The sequence below is a fragment of the Tinamus guttatus genome, unplaced genomic scaffold, assembly GCF_059628265.1.
Source record: "Tinamus guttatus ecotype Peru unplaced genomic scaffold, ASM5962826v1 Tinamus_guttatus_pri_ptg000203l, whole genome shotgun sequence".
In the NCBI taxonomy this organism is placed as follows: domain Eukaryota; kingdom Metazoa; phylum Chordata; class Aves; order Tinamiformes; family Tinamidae; genus Tinamus; species Tinamus guttatus.
Window position 1 is genome coordinate 2,670,682 of NW_028288737.1, and position 23,436 is coordinate 2,694,117.

General features: G+C 40.1%; 1 protein-coding gene across 1 annotated transcript in view; it reads right to left on the reverse strand.

Moving 5' to 3' along the window:
- Window positions 1–23,160, reverse strand: part of ARHGAP28 (Rho GTPase activating protein 28) — a 71,000-nt gene extending 47,840 nt beyond the window's left edge. The window contains exon 1 of the mRNA XM_010223269.2: window positions 23,023–23,160. Coding sequence (XP_010221571.2) covers window positions 23,023–23,147 — 125 coding nt within the window. The 5' untranslated portion in view covers window positions 23,148–23,160. The remainder of the gene's footprint in view (window positions 1–23,022) is intronic.
- Window positions 23,161–23,436: the final 276 nt, after the last annotated feature.

The following is a 23,436-nucleotide window of genomic DNA, read 5'->3' on the forward strand; positions in this document are numbered from 1 at the left end:
AGGTTTTTGATATTCTTCACTTCCTCCAAAGATACAGCTGAAAGCCCTTCAGCCGAGTGAAGGGAAAAGAAAGTCTGAAAACATTTAGTCAAGACAAGCAAAGGTTTTTTTTTTTAAAAAAAAAACAAGAAAGGGAAAAGACTTCCTGATTCAGATACAGCTTTCCTGAATGGTCTGGAAAGTACAAAACCAGAAATCATCTGGTGTTGTGATTCATCTTGAGGTTAAATTTGTTTTATGTTTTAAACTTAATCTCATCTTTCTTCTGGTGAACTTTTTAGATTATCCAAATCCTTGAAAAGTTTGAAGACTCTTGAAAACTTCAGATAATTTACTACTGCCTGTAGGCCTTCTTAGGGCCTGTGATTTAAAGGATAAACTGCAGGGAAGGGAGTGTCTTAGGAGTTTGGTAGTGGACTAGGGGGTCTGCTCATGCTGCAAATGCAGTTGATACTGGTGGTGACTAGAAAACTCCTGGCAGCTTTTGTTGTCTTGCATGAGATGATATGGGAGTCTTAGTCCATTGCCTGCCAGTTAGGTATCTTAATAATCTCACCTCCTGCAGGTATTGAGAGGACAACTCCAGGCTCCAGTTATAATGTTTCCCACTTTAGCGATCTCTGGTCAAACCTTAGACCTCAAACTATGAGGTGCGACTTAGGGCGCTCATTTGCTGCAGGCTGCTGTCTGCAACCAGGACAAAGTCACCTCCAAAGGGCAGTTCAGCTCCCCTAGGAATGAGGTGGCTCCTGGCCGTCCGTCGATGACACAGGAGGAGGACAGCAAGGGACTCGTCGGAGAGCTATTAAACATGGGAAGCGTGTAAGTGATCAATCAGCCCCAGGTATACTTGAAAGTAAGGGAACCATGACCTGCTTTTCCCAGCTGTTTCTGAACCAGCTCAACGGTGAGCCCTAATCACAGCTGTACCATGAAAAATAAACAGCGACAAAGTCATATACACAGGTGTCCTGCTGAGGCCAGTGAGGATCTGCGTGTTACAGCGATGCATCTGGACTGCTGTCTTTGCAGGTTTGTCTTTGATTTATTTTTCTTTTTCATTGTTAGTAAAACGTAACTCAGAACTGCTCCCATACGCTGTTTACACAGGGGCAAAAAGAAATAGTTCAGGAGTAGAGATGCTGAATGCCATATGGCTTACAAATATTAGCATGTGGTTTTAACACTTTTTGATCCTAAAATAAATGCAGAGATATAGAAACCGCTATTGACTCCGTCTTTTTTTTTTTTTTTTAAATACGCAGATTATACTGACAATAAGAGGAATGCTTAAACTCTTTGCTTCATCTGGATTTAAGACCCAATATTAAGCAATACTAAGCAATAAACTATGTAAACAATAGAATTTTCAGGGTTTCAGAGAAACAAATAATTGAATTAGATTTTCATTTAAAGCTAATCAGAAACAAAACTATTTGGTCCAGAAGAACAGTAATCACTTTATCCCTAGAGATTTTTACTATGTTTTACTTTGTTGCTGAAATTTAAATAAATTAGAAACAAAACATTTTACTGTTGCAATTAAATATTGCAGCTTTTTCTGATTTTTGCCTACTTTTTTTTCCCCTTGTTTCAAAAAATGCTCTGTAGATTACGGTGGTCAACCCAATCATACTTTTTCTCTTTTTTTTTTTCCTAGAAATAAATATTTCTTTTGTTTTTGGATCCATTTCTAACTGTAATCTCCTATTTTAACAAGTCAGTATTGCTGGGGAATTGCTTTAAGGGTTTGACAAACTGATGTCATATGGCAAGCATGAAAATAAAACTACAAGGAAGGAACTGGAAAAATAATTGTTGGATTAATTATTCCACATAAATGAAACTGGCATGATCATAATCATGTGCTGGTTTCCTCTGAAATATGACTACTATTTTCAGGGACTCTATAGATTGATCTATTCCAGCTGTTGGTGAGCAAAAAAACAGAGGGTCTTTTCCAGGCAGGATTTTACATTAACACTGGGATATGCTAAGCACACATCCTCCAAATCTGGCATGTTTTTCATAGTAGAAAATGACAATGTCCTAAAACTTAATAAGTGATGTATTTTAAAGCAACTGTTTAGATAGGAAGAAGATAGCGACTGAGGGCCAGACAGTCCAGCCTTGACATCAGCTCCTCAGATGCCATGAAATATTAAACCTTCAGTTAGGAGATTTCTGAAGATCTGCTTCCTCTATCTGGATTTTCATAGGGAACGTGTGAAATTTCTTCCCTTCTACGATTATGATCAATCAGGATTTAATTGTGATCGTAGCTCCTATTTCCACAATAAAGTTTTTATGAGAGAAACTATTTAATCTCAAGATTATGTTATTTGAACATAAAACCAGCCAGGCAAGTGAAGAAAGCTTACAGAGCAGGACAAAAGAAGGACTTCAGAATGTGCCATGCCAACATATGAAAACTCGTGGAAAAGCAAAAATCCTCACAGTGCCTGTAGGAACAATTTTATTTTGCAATGCCACTGTGCTTCACAGGAGGCCTGCTGCTGACCTACGTAGCAGAATATCTTAAATAAGCTGACATGGCATTCTTTATCTAGAATAAAAGTACAGTGTCGGCAAAGAAGGTCACCTTGATAAATGAACTGGCCTGCTGGAAAAAAAAAAAAAAAAGAACTCCTCCACAAGTAAATTAACAGGAAGGGTTTGAGCTCGTTTTCCAGTGCCCATTAGAAGGGCCACAGACTGGGGCCATATGTACACTAGAAACAGTATTGTGAGACATGTGAGGGGGGGTCATTCTTTGTGCCAGATTTCTAAACATTATTTTGTTTTCAGGTGGTTCGCTAATCTTTGCAAAAAGAGCACTTTGCACCTTAATTTTCAGTCAGCTACTAACTTTCCCATTAGATCCCTATTAAAAAAAAAAAAAACACTTTTTTCTTGCATTACACCAAATCATACAGAAGCTGTTAGTTACACTAATTCCAAGGATTTACAATACAGTTCCCAAGGGAAACCAGCTACTATTCCCCAAAGCCCTAATTTCTCTCAAAGATAAACAGAAACAACAGAAGGCCAAGAAGAAAAATAAGATGGAGAAGTTGCTGAGTGAGAAGGAAACAAGCAAGAAATCCTATCACTCACATGGCAAGAAGATGAAGAAAATCATTATTTTCCAGTATTTCTGAATTCCAATATATTTTCACTAAGAAAGAAGGTTCTGAGCTGCTAGCTCATCATATCATCAAATCATAGATTATTCCAGTACTACCATTTCCTAAATTCATCAGTACCAATTTTTGTCTTTCACACCTTGGTAACAACCATTTAACCATAGTCACAGCCCGGATCTGGCACGACCTTGAAGAGGTCTTAGCAGGTACAGTTTGAATCACCACCTGAAAGCAGAGAAAATCTCACCCTTAAGAAAGTCATTTTTTTCAGTGACCCTTCTCCAATTTCCTATTTTTTATTCAAAACCATCTTGGTCTTTCTCCTGCTTCTCCAGTGTTATCCCATGTCTTTGATTCACGGAGAAATGATAGAGATAGACATGTAGCAGTTAAAATGATTATTTGCCTCCCTTCTCCAGAAAAAGACAATATTCATAACATATGTGAGCTGAGAGTCCAAAGATTATTAAAAAGGGTATAGAAAAAACAGAATGCATGACATCAAAGGAAGGATTACTGCAGCTTGAGCAGCACAGAGGAACTTTGTCTAAATCCAAACAAAGCCAAGCAATGGCTAAAACCCCTGGCTTAGCAGTGGCCAAAGTGTTCTACTGTCCTTGCTGGAGCAGGGAGAGTTGAACTAGATGATCTCTAGAGGTCCCTTCCAACCTCAACCATTCAGTGGCTCTGTGATTTATTCCCCCTCTTCCCTTAGATGTTAACTAAACACTGCTAAACCAACTACACCTAAAACATTGCAATGTGTCAGAAATATTTTTACATTAACAGATGTGCTTCACTAGTGTGACTTCAAAAGTGACTATAACTGTGCCAAATTTATATTTGGCCAGTAATCATTATTTTCAGAGCAGGAGTGAGTTTCTGTTTAGTTTCTAATGCTCTATCAACCAATTTACTTTTCCTTAAAAATGAGGATTTAATTTGCACAAAACATCTTACTAGTTTTACCCATTAGGTACTGCCAACTTAATCAGCACTGTGTTTGCATAGTACTTGAAGGGAACTGTAAATCATGAAGCATTTTCCACTACAGTGACTTTTTAAGATGCCATTAGCTAAATAGGCATTACATCTAAAAACTCTAAAACTTTATTGGACATGAAGAGATAAAGGAAAATGGAAACCTTTAGTTTCTGTACGTAGTTATGGCTCTGAAAAAGCTCATAAGTTCAGTCTCTGAAATTCATTTATTTAAACAGAAACATATATAAAGCAAAGACATATCACATCAAATTACCATGTATAACATAAAAATTAGTTTAGTCTAAAATTTTACTAATCATTTGACATGAAAATAGACCTGGGCTTGGCTGTCAGACAGAACTTTAGAGGCCTGTCTTGGACGACACAGCAAAAAAAGTGAGCAGGAGAAAGGAAAATTTTATTAGCAAATGTCTAATATGAAACGTGGAAAGGAAAAAATCTATGTTAACCACTCCACTGTGAACCCACAGACATTTCAGTATGAAAGGTCAAACATGCAAAATTAGAAAATATTAACATAAATTAAAAATAAAAGCATAATCCCTTTAAGAAAGTAAAGTACACTATTATTTACTGTAGCTACCACAAGTCAATGCCATTAAGAAGGTAACATTAGCTGAAGCCATGGATGTCCTCTGCATATTTCTTGAGCTGTCTTTGCATTTTCTAAATTCAGACCTAGAGCCCATAGTGTTTCGGAGTTCACAGATTCACAGAAGTGTCATCTGAAAAGAGCAGTGCCTTTACTAACACTAGCAAAAATGGTGTTTGGGCCTTACTTGTACAGGCCTGGAGGCTGTCATAGCTGCAAGCTGGTGGTGATTCAGCCCCCCACAAATACCCTTTTATCTGTAACTTCTAATGGAAAATGGACATGCTCATTTTCAAACACATGTTCTCATAAGCATGACCCAGATTCCTGCATGCTTTTGACACTTAAGATTTATAAACATCTAGCTTTACTATCACTATCACTATCCAAATGAGATAGAGACACACACAGCTTCCATCAGTTACAATCTACAGAAACTTCTATTTCAGAGCCAGCAGTTACCTGTCATTTTAGGCTTTTCATTCTCAGTTCCTCATGTATGCATAAAGCCAGCTGGGAGGTCCCAGGAAAGCAGCCCATGACACTGCTGCAGATGTCATATGGTCCTGTTAAGATGACTATCTCAAAATTATTTCCTCTTGCAACATTCCCCCTTGTATCAAAACACTTCAACTGCCTATTGTTCATGTAAGAGATTATAATAACCCTGGCAGTTGCACAAGCAGAGTTTTCTCGGCTGTGGCAGGACAGAAGAACATGATACTTCCAGAAAATGCTGGGTCAGATAGTTCAAGAGGTATGGTAAGAGGCTATGTCTTGAAAAGGCATTTGTGGCCACACTTTCCAAGTCACAGCAATGGCATGCTTCACTAGCCACTGTAATATTCAGCATTGCAAAGCTCTTCTCTATGCAGAGATCTTCACATGCTGCCATGCATCTGAAGTTTCACCTAGACACAGTTGTGGTGGGTGAATGCATCGGCAAAAAGGAATCGGTCTTGTTCTTGTCACTGGGACTATGGAAGCGCTGCTCTCCTGGCCAAATTCCAGCGGACACAGGCGGCTGCTGCCTGTTTACATTACTCTGAAATTCAGCCTGCTGCTGACGTCACCCCTGATGGCTGTGTTTGTTTCTGTGTGCTATGAGGGCGGCGTTATTGTTATTATTATTATTATTATCGGGCATTAGAGGTCTTAGCCAGAAACAAAAGCCTCCTGGGTGCTGTGTTTTATACCGCATGTGCTGAACAATGCTCTTTCCCATACAGAGCCTGCAGCCCATCCATAAAAATGCTGTGCTGCCTCACTGTGTCCTGACTGCTGCTTAGGCATAAAATGTCATTCTGAGCTCCTAAGATAGCTACACTGACAGATATAACATGAACATAGCAAAACCAACAAAAAGCTAAAATGTCTTTCCCATATGCAATAGCACAGCAATTTTAAAGCTGTTACTCCTACTAGGCATATAATTTGTCCTCTGATCCAGTCAAGAATTATTGCTAGGACGTATGTGTGCACACATGAAGCTTTAATCTAAGCAATGATCTAGGGCTATACTTTGTTTTTCCTAGGCCATTGGCTGATTTAATTTTATGGCTGAGGAAAAGTGGTGGAGAGGAAAGAAGGCAAAGATTTCCTGCTGCTTTTTAAAAATTTTTTTGGTAGGCTGCTTAGAAAATTTAGCAGCTGTTTGAAGATGGTCCGAGGTTTGCAAGCCTGGTTTGCAATCCTGGCAAAATTTTGTTGTAGGGGAAGTAAAGAGTTGAGCACAAGCATGGTGCTGTAGCTGGTGAGGGCACTGTCTCTTAGCTGACTGTAGTTTCCCATATAGCTGAGTGTGTTTACAGGCAGGGTGCCACCACTGATGCATATGCTATACATGACTGATACAGACCCATGCACACAAATGTGTGCAGAACATGGAGAGGCTATACTGCAGGGGAGGTGGGCATTACAGGAGTTTTAAAGAGCTGAGTGATGGTCAGCTCACAGGGGAAATACGCAGGCATCAGCATGGGTCCAGCTCTGAAACTGAAACCCTGAAGGGATTTGCCATGGCAGCAAAAAGTTTTTCTGCTCGCTCTGTCATTCCCTTCTAATTATAACCTCCAGACTGATTACAGATCTGGTTATACAGTTTGAAAACTTGTTTAGGAATTGTACATTCTGACGCTCTGTTCCTGGGGAATAGGGAAGCTGAGTGCACGAAAGGCACTCATCTTGCTGACAGATGTGTTCACAGCAATAACACTGCAGTACTTCATACAACGTACATGGTCGAGCACACCACGAGTTCCCATTCATCCAGTTTTCTAGGGACTTTTTTTTTAACCCGTTTAGTAGTCCATTTTCCTGTTGCGGCAGATGCTCGCAGTACTTGGTCATTACATCCTCTCCTGTCTTCTCTATAGCTGCAGTTTAGGAAGTTTTTACTCGTCACAGACTGAGCAAAATCAGTTTTATATAATTTGGTAGGATCTTGCTTCAGGCCAAAACATTGTCCTCTCTGGGCACTGCACTGGAATTCACTCAGCAGGCCGAGGGGCAATGTTTCAACCAGTAGCCTGGGTAACTAGTGGCTTAGTGGTAGAAGATCTAAAAGTAGAAGGAAAATCTCAGTCAGACATGCTAAGGCTCAGAACTGAAAAAAATTTTTCTACAAACCAGGAAAATGAAACAGAGGCTGATTCCTGTGAGGTGCTCAGCACCTTGGCTATGATCCAGTAAAACACTTAACATTAAGCATGCGCTGGAGAGTGCCACAGAAAACAGCTCGAGTGCTAAGTACCCTGCAGAATCAAGCTCCAAATGGGAACCAGACATAAACCAGATGGCATGATGTTAGCTTTGCCATATTAATAAGCTCTTTGGTTTGCATATCAACTTCTTTCTCTCTGTTATTTTCCCCTTATTACTCTCCCCTTTCTATAAAATGTTCCTTATGTTCACTGGGAGAAGAGAGGAAAATGTATGGAAAGTTCCCTATGTCCCTGTTCACAAGCACAGAGTTAAAGTAGAAACTTGGAAAACTGACGGTTGACTTTAATGGAGATCCCACTAAATTAGTAGTGCTTGGACAAGGACCATCAGGAGGTCAGAACTACTGGTGAAAGTATTGAAATGCTGAGTGTGTATTCTAGGGAGCTCCTGAACTGTGTGCAGTAAGTGAGCAATAGCGTGCCGTTGTCTTTGAGAACAGCAGTTCATTTATCAGAGGCTATTCCTGAGTGATGTTGTGTGGTAGGAGGGCAGTGAATATCGCTGAGGAGGCACAACATGAGATGGATCCCCGTGTCTTCATAAAGCGGGTTTAAACTGAACTGAAATGAGAGTCCTGACATCCTGTGTTCATCTCTTGTGTCTCTGCTGAGGTCACTTGCCAGGCAGTGGCGGGGGAAAGAAACTAAAACACTTGTTGCCGTTTTGTTTTCTTAAACAAGCTCCTGGTTTTTCACTTCTTCCTTCCCAGCACAATTACAGCTATCTCCAGAACTTCCTCAAAATGGTGAACAGTGCAGATGCAGGCTTCTCACTGAGTGTTTTTGAACCCTGGGCCGCTTGCTGGGAAGCCTGCACAACTGCATCCCCCTTGCTGCCTGGCAGGCACCACTAGTGGCCAAATTCAGGCCTGCTCCCAGCACATTGGCAAGGAGCACAGGCAGCAGAGGTGTCCCGGCTCAGTGCTTGGCTCCACGACCTGGATTAGGCCACCTTGGGCAGCTCCCTCTCTCCTCCATAGGATATTTCCTCCATGCAGAGAGTAGCAACCGGTCCTGCCAGAGCGATGTGAGCCCATGAACTTGCAGAGAGATGTCAAAGGACATTTCTGCAATGGCTGCGACATTCATGTAAAAGGAAATGGAGCTGGCAAATGCTCCTGGCCTTTCTTTTCCTCTCATATTTTTCTTCTTGGCCTTCTGTTGCTTCTGGGTTGAAGGAAGCAATAGCGTCCCTTTTCTTCACATCTACGTATCACCAAAGAAAATTACTTTCTGGAGCACGGTTACTGAGTTCTTTTGTTTGAGAGGAAAGGCTTTTGGGTGCATTTCTTTTTAAGTGCTTAGGCAAACAGTGCTCTCACTATCACTGGAAAAATTCCTGCGGGATGGCTAAGTCACATTAATGTATCATGTGAATGATGTCCATGACACACATGGCATGATGTAAAGTTAGTCCATGATGAAAGAGGTATAAACTTGGCTAGGTTACTTTTTATTTGTTGCATGTTAAGAGCAGATCCATAAACAGTTATAGAAGCTCACATGGTAAATGGTACCAAGTTGGAATGGTTCAGCCATTCCAACTTGGTTCTGTGTCTGATTTCAGATGGGCTAGGAGGAAATAAAATTCATTTGAAGATAAAATGGTCACTGGAGAACACCTGTGGTCTTGCTGGGAGCCTGTCAGTAATTTTTGATAAAATATGAAACAAACTGAAACTAAGTCCTTTCCTGTTAGAAATTTCCCTCCAGAAAACCCTGACATAAATGCAGTTGTCACAGCTCCAGCAGATACCTAAGCCTGCAGATAGCCATTTCATCTATTTTTTCCCACACTTTCTGGGAAAACATTTACTATAGTCAGAGCTACAGTTCTGAGGAGTGCCAGGAAACTCTTCTGGCTTCATTGAACTCTTTGAGCCTACGATAGGATCTGGGAGATGGGTCGGAAGCATCCCAGGACATACTCTGGCACATCCTTCAGCCAATCTTAGAAGTCACCTGAGTCTGTCCTCCATGAACAACAGGACAAGACAATCAGTTCCCTCAGCTATCAATCCACGACAAAAGTACAATTCAACCAATATGAGGCAGAATATGGACAAATAATGAATAAATCAGGACCAGCATACACTGCAGGAAACACAGCACAAATGACACCAAGAACAAATTTATGATAAATTTGTTTCCAATGCAAATTTAAAAACTACAGCAACTCAAATGTGACACAAAATTTCTCCAATTATATATCTTGTCACTAGGGTTAAAAACAACCCAGCCAGCAAGAGGTGCTCAAGGTGCTTAGAAATAAATGAAATCAGAAAACTTTCTACAGTAGCATATAAATCAAGAATTTCTACCCAAAATATTATCTGATTATTTTCTTGATGCAAAATAAATCAGCTTCATTTTGGTTAGGTAAACATTGAATGATAGCATAAGATCTTTGCTAGACAAGAAGCTGCTCTATTACCACAAATTCCAGGAAACTGGGACTTTTCTATTTGTACATAGTATAGGATAGTAGTCAGAGCTCAAAGATAATGTATAAACAATTTGAACAATTTGAGCCTAGACATTTAAAGATCGAAGACTTTATCTTTCAAAAACAGTTCTCCTATCAAAAGCGTATTTTCCCTGTGTCTTCTTTTTTAAAATACCTGGTGACATCAATGCGTTTCACTTATTTGTCTAGGCCTATTTTAATCTCAACAGTAAATCAGCATTTAATATTCTAGTCACAAACTTCCTTTTCCACATGAACTGATTACAGAACTTTTCAACAAATTTCATTTCAACAAGTGCACTATCAGATCAGTCATTTAAATAAAGAACCACATCAAAACTAACTATTGAAGTAGAGATTCTTTTAAGATAAGCTTCAACTAAAGAGATTCATACGATTTTCCATCTACTTTCATTATGTTCTTCATCTATCCTTCACTTCTCTACTTGGCAATGGAAGAGTATATCTGTTCAGCAAGATCTCTCTCAGTGTTGTCAAACATGCCTCACTATCAAAGACTGAATAGACAAATTTGTTTTGATTTGTGCAGATTCTAGGAACAATTTCTCTTTTGCATATGTATTCCCCATTTCATTAACTAATAGCTACTACATTCTCAAGTTTTCTCTTGAGTTCTTTTAGATTCATTTAATGATTGCAAGATTCTTCAGTTAGATTCCTGATTGGCTGTTATGTTCATTTATTTTATCTTAATATAAGTTGCACACACTGAAAATGCTACAGAATAGCATCAGTCTTGCTGATCTTCTCGCTTTAGGAACCAAACAAATACATTTCCATTCACAGAATCACAGAATCACAGAATGGAGGAGGCTGGAAGGGACCTCTAGAGGTCATCTAGTCCAACCCCCCTGCTAAAGCAGGGACACCTAGAGCACGTGGCACAGGGTGGCATCCAGATGGATTATGAAGATCTCCAGAGAAGGAGACTCCATAACCTCTCTGAGCAGCCTGTTCCAGGGCTCTGTCACCCTCACAGGAAAGAAGTTCTTCCTTACATGGAGATGGAACTTCCTGTGTTTCAACTTACACCCGTTACCCCTTGTCCTGTCACTGGCCACCACGGAGAAGAGCCTGGCCCCACCATCCCTACAACGACCCCTCAGGTACTTGAACATGTTGATCAAATCTCTCAGCCTTCTTTTCTCCAGACTAAACAGGCCCAGATTGCTTAGTCTTTCCTCATACGACAAATGCTCCAGTCCCTTAATCATATTCGTGGCTCTGCACTGGACCCTCTCTAGAAGCTCAACGTCCCTCTTGTACTGGTGAGCCCAGACCTGCATCCAATACTCCAGGTGTGGCCTCACCAGAGCTGAGTAGAGGGGCAGGATCCCCTCCCTCGACCTGCTGGCAACGCTTCTCTTGATGCGGGCCAGGATCCCATTGGCCTTCTTGGCCACGAGGGCACACTGCTGACTCATGGTTAACCTGTGGTCAACCAGGACTCCCAAATCCCTCTCCGCAGAGCTGCTTTCCAGCAGGTCAACCCCTAATTTGTACTGGTGCCTGAGGTTATTCCTCCGCAGGTGCAGGACCTTGCACTTGTCCATTCATTTGAATGGTTTTCTATGATTAGATTCAATTCAATGAGTCAAGTCTAGAAGATACGTTATCAACTGTAAAGACTGAAATAATTTCTCACTCTCAAAATCTTTATGATTTACTGCAAACCTTCCAAAAGAAAACAACACATCAGAAGTCAACAAAGCCATTAAAGCATAAACGATATCATGGATAGAAGAAAAAAAATCCCACATCTTGGTACTTACATAATTTCTTAAAATCTAACCACTTCTTTCCAGCTGCCAGATGGAGGAGAGCTGGGTATGAGGCAGAGACAGTCTAAATCTGAAACAATACATCCTTTGTTACCCATTTACATACCTATTTGAAACCTGCTAAAGGCTAAGCTCCTGAGCAGCTACATAGCAATAAAATAACATGAAGGAAAAAGACATACAAGATTTTCATCATTTTTTTTTCCTTTCTGTACAGCAATTCCCACAAAGATGGTAGTTCAGAATATTTTTTGCTGTTAGTTTTGCTCACTTTGAGCTTTTATGACTGCTTGCAGATCTACATCATTGTATTTGATTTCAGTTAATCAAGCATACAAATGAACAGGAATGCAGACAAACAGCACAGTAAAAAAACACAGAAGGAAGTTTTTTCAAACAAAATCCCTTTATTAGCCAGTGGTTCCAATGATGCAATCAGAATAGGAAGGAAAGTCTGTATTGCTTCATTGTTTTGTTTGGATTTTGGGGTCCAATGCTAACTTGTGATAATATTTCCACTTGTAAGTATATTTTTCTGAGGGCAATGCAAAAATGTGCCTATGATGAATCTAATAGGAAAAAAAATCCCATTGAACTCGTTCTTTCCATTATGAATGACCTTTACAGGATTGTCCCACTCTATTATCTTTCCTGTGTTGTTTAGTAAGTTTGGCTAGAGTATTGTTTTGCACCCAAGTCCTATAAATTCATAAAATGGATTCAATACAAATATAATTATAGAGAGCTTTAATAATGGAATCATCCCTATTAGGAATTTATAAAATTTTAAGAAAAGGGGAAAATGGAATGAATACCATAAATGACCAAATGCACTGCAATGTATATGAAGGCCATAGTTAGTTGCAGCAGTATTGATATAGTATATTCAGATATTTAGAGACAAGCCCAAAGCCTACTGTAGCCAGGAGGAGTTTTGGATCTCACCGTAAATGTTGTGAGATGCCAATTACATTTGTAATTGTAATTATAATTTGTAATACAAAGATTAAACTTTCTATAACCTCCTCAGTTCAATAGTTAAAGCAAACATGCCTTCTATGCAGACATGACAACTGATTTGCTGATCCCACCATGTAATTCTAAACAGGATTTTCCAGGTGGCATGTGCTGAGCACTGTATCTTCTCTTGGGTGTTAGGTGGTATGATTTACATGTGGAAAAAGCTGTCAGTGGCAGAAATAGTAGTTTAAACAAACTGTATTTGTCCTTATATCCCCCAACAATAAAATGCATGGCAGCAGTTGGGCAAAGTGAGGAAACTCTTTTGTGTACTCTCATGTGTAAAAATGATGTTGGAGGTGAGATAAAAAGATATCTCCCCCTTCTATGACACGACACTTAGCATATAAAGGTGTGTGTTGTTTGCTGTTTATCACTGAGACCTACTCATTGCTTTCACATTATCTGCAGAGGATACAGAGTTTGATTTGTTTTAACTTCATTATTCATTTTATTGGTTGTCACAAATGATGGAAAAGTGATATTAAGAGATTTTAAATAAATGTAGTATCACAGACTAAGCAATGAAAATAAATACTGAGATTATTAGCTTATTATTTATTAACTTGTATCATTAATATCTGGTTACTTAAGTATATTGAGCTCAATTAATATTATAAGGTCCTGTGAGGATGTCTAAGGAAAATTCATCATAAGTATATATCAGTCTTCTGTAAAGATATCAGAAAAAAAAACTCTCCCTACTATCTCTTGCTCTGTTTCTGGTACATGGTACAAACTGGTTCAGATAATTTCAAAGACGAATCCAATATTAGGTTTAAATTGGCTTAAATGTCCAAAGACTTTATTGATACTGTTATAGTTGATTTTATTCATACTGCCAGAATCAGATAAGTTGTGGTGTGTGCTGTGGTTGTCTGTAGCCCTTAGGGTAGTCCCATAAATGAGTATCATTGGTGCATTGGTGTTTGGTGCATTTCTATTAAAACATTTGCACAGTTTGAGGTCCCCTTTGGATTGGATAAAAAGCAAAATCTCTCCTAGCGATGGAAACTCATCTCTGATAGTCTCAAAGGAGGTAACTTAATCTAACCATCCACTCCACTGATACATTGGAGAATGCACTTTGTCAGCCTTGGAGGGTTTAACTACAGCTGGCAGTTTCAGAAACCAATCCGTTCTTAGCAACAGTATCGCCTTCACAGAATTACAGACATACTTTCAGCATATACCCACCTAACTGCCAAAGAATGTTTTTCCACCCACTTATGCAGTGGTCAGTGTCTTTTTCAGGATTAGTGCCCTGGATCAAAGCCATCAAATGATTCAGAAACTGAAGACTGAACTGACAGCTCAAGAATAAAGGTTATGAACTTTATTTATGGTGTTTGAGTGTGGCTCTAGTTAGTCTCTGAACATCAATACATTCCCAATCCAAATTATGTATTTTTATTAGAAAAGACACTCTTACGGACAATCAGATGCTGACTGGCCTCTATGCTGTGAGAGTGTTTAAGAAATCAAAGACATTTAAAGCCTAGAAAATTCAGAACTCTGCTCTTCATATGGGTTAGTTAAATTAGGGAGAAAAAAAGTCTAACCTAAAAAAAAAATGCTCTCTATCTTGATTATGACTCTCTGCTGTATCTTCACCCTTCTGTTGGAGCCTGCATGGATTCAGATGCTGAATTCTAGGTACCTTCATAATACTATGAGTAAGTGTTGCTAACTGAATATCATGGGCATCAAGTCCTCTTTTTTTTTATGGGTTTTGGTCAGGCAGTTGTCTAATTTGCAGAAAGGGATGAGTTATTCTGTTAAAGTAAGATGGATAAAGTTACCCCTCTAGCTTATAAAATAGTTGGGAGAAAATGCAGCACAGCTTTTCACCTATTTACTTTATAGCTCTAGTCCTGAAAATAGCCAGCCTAACTGATTAATCAGCAGAGTGGCCTGCTAAGAAAAACATATGCTTTTTTTCTTATCAGCCACGAAGCATGAGTCTAAACACTTTGAATTCCAGCCTCTAAGATTCCTCCTGAAAACATGTTAGCAGACTGGATGCCCCCAGTTCAGAAGTCTTACAGCAGCACTAATACAACTCTGGGCCTCTTTTTGGCTTAGGCATAATGTTATGCTAACGTAGCTCTGCAGCTCCTGGACACGGGCAAAGAGAGTCTGGATTTGCTTGCAGTTACCCGTGAAAAGATATCCTGAATTTCTATGTTGTAATCATTAAGTGGTAGCCAGGAAATTTACTATAGCATGGGTTTATGACATTCCTGTTAAAGCCTATGGTATCAACTGAATTGTTTGTGTTTTCTTTTCTTTCTTTCTATTTTTCTTTCTCCTTCATTGCTCTATTCCTTTTGGCCTATAATATATATTTCAGAGGTCTTAGAATACAGCCATTACAGGTGGACTTTGCATATTTATATATTACAAATTTCAGTGTCCTGGCTCTGACAGGGAACAAAAATGCATCCGAAATAAGACAATACTTCTTCTTGCTTCAGTAGCTCTCCATGTAAATAAGAGAAGTTTTCTCTGAAAAATATGATTTACTTTTCCTTTTGGAATTCTTGATAGCACTCAATCTTTTAATTGTAGGCATTTTCATTACCCACATGAATACCAAGCTCCATATTTGAATCTGAAAAGAGAAAATTGGCCTCTAAGGGACATCCTATGACAATAAACTCCTTTACAAATGGGCAATTACTTATAACTACAGTGACTCATTTGTGCATGACACATGAATAATTAATTGCAGACTTACTTGTGCTCAGTATAGACTGAGGCAACTTGGTTTGGCTTGTTCAACCTTATTGCATTGCTGAGTGTGTCATAGTTATCTTCAGGCCTGGATTGGCAAAGTCTTATAAAAAATTCAGTTGTTAAAAACAGCCATAAGAGCTGGAGTCCATTAAGGATGAAGCACATCTTGACCACTCAAAACAGATGCAGGGGCAATGCTCCTCCCCAAAATCTGTGGGGTACTTCCTAAACACAGAAGATGCATCCTGTATCCTGAAGAAAGTTCCTAAAAATTGTCATATTAGATTCATTTTTTTTTTCATTGCCAGACATCATTGGATGCCACAAATAGTTTGAAGAAATGTGCTTAAAGAAAATTCCAGTTAATTTTTGACTTTATGGGTTGTAATTCCAAAATTTGCCATATATTCTGTGAATTGTCAATGAAACATAGGTAGCGTTAAGTTTTATTCTCCATCTATGGATTTATGCATATTTTGTACATGCACATGTGCACACTTAAATATTAACCAGTACTTTTAGAAACCTGACATTTCTAGTATAATTCTAAAAACTCTCATTACTAATTGCTTTTACTAATTGAAATAGAAAAAGAGGGAAAGCAGGTATGAGGAAAGGAAGGCAATAGGTAAGGAAGATGGGAAGGAATGTAGGAATAAAGGAAAGAAAACAAGCAAGCCAGGCAACAGTAAAGGATTACAACACATCATTGAGGATTACGAGGAAATGCATTATTTGAGTGGAAGATTTAAGAAGGATCCTACACAATTGTTAGAGACTAAAGACTGCTATTAAGCAGACCTCTCTCCTATGCTTAGCTAGCTGTCCCTGATTCTTTCTCCCCATTCTGCCTCCAAAATGAGCACTTTCAATGTGAAATCCTGATGCAGTCAGAATGCAGCAGGATTTTGCATTGGAAGCTTAGTTATGTGCAGATAAATATTTAAAACTTGAGTTTTCAATGTTTTTGAATAATACAGGAAAACATTGTAAAAGAAAGATGGGCCAAGATAATGAAGACTTCATACCGATGTCTTATTCAGCAAGAATTCAGCCAGAGCTGAGATAAGAAATAATCTCAACAGAATAACCCATGCTCTGTAAGAAAAAATATAAATAAAAAATCTGATTTTTGGTATCTCGAACCCCTTGCCAGTGGATTCAGAGATAAAACTTCCATTAGCTGCAGTGATGAAATGACTTGGTGTTATTTCACATATGCACATCACCTAAGTATGCATTAACTTGATGCACGTGAATGAGTGAGAGATATACCTCATTTGATTTTCCACTCCAGAATTGATTTTGAGCCCATTATTAAATTAGAAAGACATATCATTTCATGTTGAGATTGAACATCACAGCTCTTCGGGTTTTGCTCTCTTTATAATGTTAACCTTAAAAAGGATCTGAACTTCCTGATCACTAGGTGCAACCATCACTTGGCCAGACCTGCACAGGCTCTCTACTCCATTCTTTTTCTTTGAAGACCAGAGGCTCTGCAGATGTCTGGAAGGTGAACGAGTACAGACAGAGGCAGAAATGATTTAGAGAGCCGAGGGATCCCACTCTAAGCATTAGTTTTTCCTTTGCATTGCTTAGAAGGGAATGCCAGCTGGAATACTTTTGCTGCCCTTGGCTAACATAGTGCTTCAGGATAATAGGAAATCTCTTTACAACAACCTGTCTATTAGACCATTTCTGGTTTTGACATCAAAATTTGTGAGCCAGCGCCAGCCCATGTCTCTGGTGTAACTTGGGGGTGGACTGTAAATGGTTTTGACACAGGACATTTTCTAGATGTTTTCTCACTCTAAATCCTCATATTTCCGGAAGAGGAGAGTAATGAGGTCATATACCTCTGAAGGAGAGCTAGCGAGGTGAGCCTCTTTCCTCTGTCCTTATTGCTGCCGCTGTCCCTTTTCCTCCCAACCTCTTGCTTTCTACTCTTTCTGCCTCTCTCTGGAGTCCCTGTCACACACAGCAGGACCTGGAGGAGCAGTGTGCATGCTGCTGTGATGGGGCCAGCCTCATGGAGAGAGAAAAAAGGAGGAAGAGAAACAGGCCAACTGCCTAGAGAGGATGACCGGTTCAGCTGCCAGCTTGGGACAAGGCCCTGGTAATTCTTCTCCAAGTTTCCTTCCTGTGTTTTTTTAAGGGGCTCGTCCCCATGGTGCCTGAAAGGCTGCATGTTGCATGGTCCCATGCCTACGGCCACCGCACTGCCTCACCATCTGGAGCAAAAATGCTGCCGTGGGCCAACTGCTGGGCTGGTGCAGTGGTTAGCCAAAATCCAGCACATTAACTTGAGCTTTTGCTTTGGATACTCAGCCCTATTTTAGAATATGATTCTATATTTGTACAGTGCTAACCAAATGCTTTTCAGTTACCGTCTTAGCTGGAACTTTTACTAGTACTCCATAATTGTATCTTGCAGTTCCCTTTCTCTGCACATTTTCCACACATTTACACCAAGCCATTTGGATCTGTGGAAAAACAACCCTGCTCAGTGCTTGACTCCTGTCTGTTTGCTCTGCCCCTGTCCATGTGCCAGGCGCAATCTGAAGGTGCCTGTATAGGGCACGTAGGGCTCTCAGCTCTTATGGCTTTTACAGGCAGCTCCAACCATCATGTAATCAGAGATAAGTGACTTAGCTGAAAATGAATAGGGCAGTTGGCTAAATGCTCAACCAAACAAAATGATCAAAGGAATGGTGCCAGATGTTTTCTATCAGCTCTGCATATGGAGATACCAGAGAGAGCAGCAGGCGCACCAAACTAAAAAGAAACCAGAGAAGCCAACTGTAGTTTCAACCATAACATGAAGAACTGGCTATAAATACTGCATTCCTCTGTGAGGCTCCCAGAGGACATTATGTAGGTATTTCTGTAGCTTGCAGGAAAAGCGTCTCTACTATTGTTTGACTTATTTATATGCATCCTTCTGCTAAATGTTTGGTGAAGTATTATCATTCTTATCTATATGAAACAAAAAAAGTTTCAAAACCATATTTTAGGAAGCTGATAGGAATTCTTAAAAGTCTTTGTTTTTCCACAAAATGTACTTTTTGGCCAACCTGTTCCAGTATAACATTCTCCCAGAACTACTGTTTTGTAGGGCTGTCTTCTTTTAGTATATTTAAAGTTCTAATTTCATATGCTTGGAGACCAAACTCCTGCAAGAGGCCCAAATAATTTAAAGATTTGCTGTGAAAAAGGAGCCAGCTCTTTATTTTTGTCTTCTGGGGAAGTTTACGGTAGAGCAAGATAAACATCCAAAATAATTAAGGTTGTTTATCCTGCATCACTCAGAAGACATTCTTGACATCACTCGTATACAACCGCGCAGGGGAGCTGCTCAATCAGTGCTGACAAATTAAGCACAGCTTGCCCAGCCTCGGGGTATACAGACCTTCCTTGCTGCAGTGAGATATAATCTGCTTCTGTTGGGATGAAACTTACTTAAACTGCTCATATGGCACTTCTTGGAGTGCACAGGGCTATTTCTTTCTTTTTCTTTTTCTTTTTTTTTTTTTTTTTTTCCCTCCCAGAGACAAAGTTGTCATCTCAGGACACTTTACCTCACCCTTACATACCCTTGTAGTATTTGGAAGCTAGCAAGGGGGTGCATGTTGCAGAAGGATCTGGTGCTGTGTTTGTCTGTGGTAATGACTTCGCTACAGGTCCCAAGTGTGGGTGCACTAGAGTTGCTGAGCAGGGACCCTGGCAGGTAGTTTGAAACAGAAAAGAAACTTCAGAAATTCAGAAATTGTTTTTTGACTCTACAGGCTCTACGGTTACCCCCTAACAGCAGGAGGAGGGAGACGTGCTGAACATGCAGCAGAAAGGCATTTCCCTGAAACAACAGAAACTGCCCAGACTTTTATTTGACTCTCAGATGAAATAAGAAGGGGTGCTGACTTCATCGATCAGCGTTGCTGAGATCCATTTTGTTCTTTACCTACATAGTATGCTCATAGCTTTGGTAACATACATACCTTTCTTTAGGTGATTATTAATTGAAAATATGTTTATTCCCTATATAAACAGCTTGGGACGCTCTTTATAAGATGCCCTAAACCCCTTCTGCAGGCATAAAGTCTGTGAACGTGCCTTTTCTTTGCTCTGATCCTGATCTCATGTACTTTTATAAGCCCATTTATTTATACAGGCTTAAGCTGTTCATTGCAGTGGAAATACTTGTGATTTACAATGCAGGATGAGTTCTATGCTCGTAGATAAGTTAGTAACAAATGGACTGAGGAATTCACTAACGCTCATGCTTGAGTCAAAAGAAAGCTTGAGCGTGACTCACTGAGGAATGCTTTGTACTCCCCTAATTGCATAATTACCTTAGAGGGCTTACTGGCCATTTGGCACAGGGGTCATTCCTGTTTCCTCTGAGTGCAGGGAGCTTTAGCTTCTCACTAGATGCATGCCAGACAAAAGGGAGATGTGAGGAAGACGTATGCAGCCCTATATTTCCTCTGTACTGTATAGGAGCAGTACTTATGCACAGCTACCAAGTCTCTCCTTCTCAGAAGGGTCACTGGAAAAGCTAACCATTACTAAACATTAACCAGTTGTACTGAAGTTTTCAGCACTGATCCCATGTGTGCAACTGGTAATGCAAGTAAGTCTACAGATGGAACAGAAAGAGCAAGATAGAAATGAATGATAAAGATAGCTGGGGAGAGTAGAGCTATCCTAAATCCACTTAGTATTATTTTATTCTGGAGAATGGCAGGAATTTATGGTTCCTTCTCTTAACTTTTTAGTGTTAAGAACATATGCTAGGAACATCTTTATGTTACCCAGCAATGCAAAATCCATAAGCCACTTTGGAACCCAGAATCTGCCTTTTGCTGATTAGTGACTGTATTAAGATGGAGTCAAGCTTTCATCAAGCCATTGCCTTCTTTGCATCTATGCATTTAATGTCCTTGCCTTCACAATGGTCTCTCTTACGTCTGAAACATTTAAAGCTCCCCTTCCCCCGTCCCCCTTAGAGTGCCGCTGCTCACTATCACCCAGCTTGTAGCCAGGAGGTTATGGCAGTCTCCCACACTGGGTTCACTGCTCTGTTGGTGGCTCTGTTTAGTGCTGATGTCAAAGCTGCCCATGTATGTTTTAGTCACTGGCACAGGATGCCTGCCTTCTAGGCCCTTCAGGGAGTGTGGATGTGAATCCAGCTGGGCAGGTCATGAAATTAGTGCTGAAATTCTCAGTTCAGGCCAGAGACACAATTCTGAGCAAGAAACAGAACTTTAAATACCTGCATAATTTTGCTAGTGCAAACTTTGTTAGTGCAAACTTTGCCATTCATCGACTTATCCACTGTTTTTGTGGGTTGGTGAAATTTCTTCTCATCTAAAGCTTTTTTTTTCATTTTTTAATGGAGCCTTTCTAGTTATGGAAACAGCATTTTAATACATCCTGAGACTGCATTAGCTTCTCCTTTTCTCTGAGAAACCTCCACTTAGAAGGTTCTCCAGGTGAAAGTGTCTGCAAGAGAAAACGTGGCTGGAAGACACTCATATCCAAGCCCGGCTTGGGAAGCAGAGTTGTTCTGATATAAATGGAGCATTTGAAGCAAGAAGAAGGGAGGTTATAGTAGGTTACACTCTTCAAATTGTTGAGTCAAGGAATTAGAATACTATAATGAGAACGTTTGTGGTAGGACTCAAGGAACATCAAAGTCTATCGCAAAGCTTCTTGTATTAGCATGGTGGCAGTGGAAACTGTGTAGAACATGCAGACCAGGAAAGAGTTCTTAGAAGATGAAGTAGGAATTAAACTAGAGTCTCTTTTACCATTTGCTGAAACATTCAGTGCATTTGCCTTCATGGATTCTGCATTCCAGCGGACTGCATGCTGAGTTAATAAAATCCCTCTGCTGAACAAGCTTTGGAAAGTCAGATAGTTACTGACTGCACATATGGCAGAATTTGGCCATTGCTGTTGGACAGCTGCAGGAAGTTAAGGACAAGAAAGGGGAGACAGCACCAAAGTCCTAAGGACACAGAGACACGCAGGGAGACACATGGCTTGATCTCATGGTAGGAGCGTCCGAAGTATGTTCCTCATAGAAATGCCAGGATCCTCTTTTATTTTTTTCTTTCAGGAACTGGAATTTGCACTTCTGCTTTTCTTAAGTGATGTGTATGTGATTTAGCTTACATTCTAGCCTTAAACATTGTACGCTTAAGTTGCAAGACCATTTTAAAACAATTAGCACACATACAAGAAAAATAGCAAAACACCAGCTTTCCGTTGCTCACAGACATAAAAGGAGATCCAGTTTTAACATTCTTCCTCAGGGACAAAATGACATCTTCCCCAGCAACCCAATGCCAAACCACTACTCTCTGATTTGAGTAACAAATCCCATTCTTACTGTTTCTAAAACCCCAGACTCTGTTTCTTTTCTTAACATGAAATTGTGTATTTTGGTACTGCTCTCAAGTTACAGTTTAGCAGAACAAAGGAGTTATCTTTATGAGACAGCCAGGGAAATACACAAAGAACAGGAAGATGCAGCTAACCTAAATAATGACACTGAAAATAAAATAACCATTGGCCTATAAATAAACAATATGAAGTAAATACCATTATATTTATTAACAGGAGTCACAGACTTAATTCCTACTTATTCCTATTTTCTCAAACTATAGTTCTCACTTTTTTTTTTTTCAGTCAAGACAGAATAACATTTCCTGGTTTCCCGATCTTTTTTATAGCTTTTTTTTAAATAATATGAATAGTACGAATGTATGTTTAGGATAAAGGTCAGATTCCTAAAACAATAAAATTGCTCAAACTGCTGTTTTTGAACTGTTCAAATATATTAACTCTTGCAGAGCAGGGAAGTAAACATACACACAACTGCATTAATTAAGACAATGCTTAATTTCCTGCAACACAAAGGAATTTTCTTATTTAGACTAAGTCTTTAAGGATGCAGTCTCCCATTGTGTGCATGTGGGTGTACAAAGCAGCAACCGCAATTTCACAGAAAAAACAGGGCTGTTTTTTGACCTGGGGGGTGAATGGGGAAGGAACTGAAATACATATCTAAGGCAAAACCAGAATAAATTTTCTGAAAATTAGTCTCAGTCACTTTAGTCTCAGTCACTTTAGCCTTTCTCGGTTTCAGTAACACAGTCTTGAAGAACCTGCGCCAAAGTCTGATTCACGTTTTTCTTTTCCTAGGGCTTGTGTTGTTGAGAACCTTGTGTAGGAAACTACCTTGATCTGTTGACTTATAAGATTTAAAATAAGCACTTGAATTTTCCACTTCTAATCATGACCAGCAGTAGCGGGTGAATCACTTCCCTGATGGAGGCAAGGAACGTGTAAGAGCGAAGTGCTTATGAGGCGGCCGAGCGACCAGAAAACGTTTTCAAACTGCCCCGCGGAGTAGCAGAACACACTACATAATGAAAATAATAATAATAAAGAAACAACCCGTGAGCAACCCAGGCAAAACAGGAGGCCACGATACCGGTTACGAGCCTTGAGACTTTACCTGCTGCTAGGCGAGTGGCCGGAGGGCACCTCCTGCCCGAAGCTCTGCTCCACGCTGGGCATCCTAGCAGGGCTGTGCGGATGGTAGGCAGTGAGGACCACGCTGCCCGAGTCCTTCATCTCCATCCTCACCGACACATGCCTCCCTTCCCCGCCGGCAGGCACGGGGACGGCTCCGTGGACGGACGGTGCCCACGCGCCGTCACCAAAGCGGGCGCATAGCCTTGCTCCGTTATAGCCGCCGGGGTGCTGTCAGGAGAGCCGTGTGTGTGACACCGGCGCAGCCCAGCTCCCGGGCAGGAAAGCCGAATTAGCATGTATTCAAAAACGCCGCCCACAAAACAACGCGTGGGGAAGTTCCTAGGAAACTAGAAACCTGAGATAATCCGGCGTGTTACAGAGCTAGCGCAGGGGA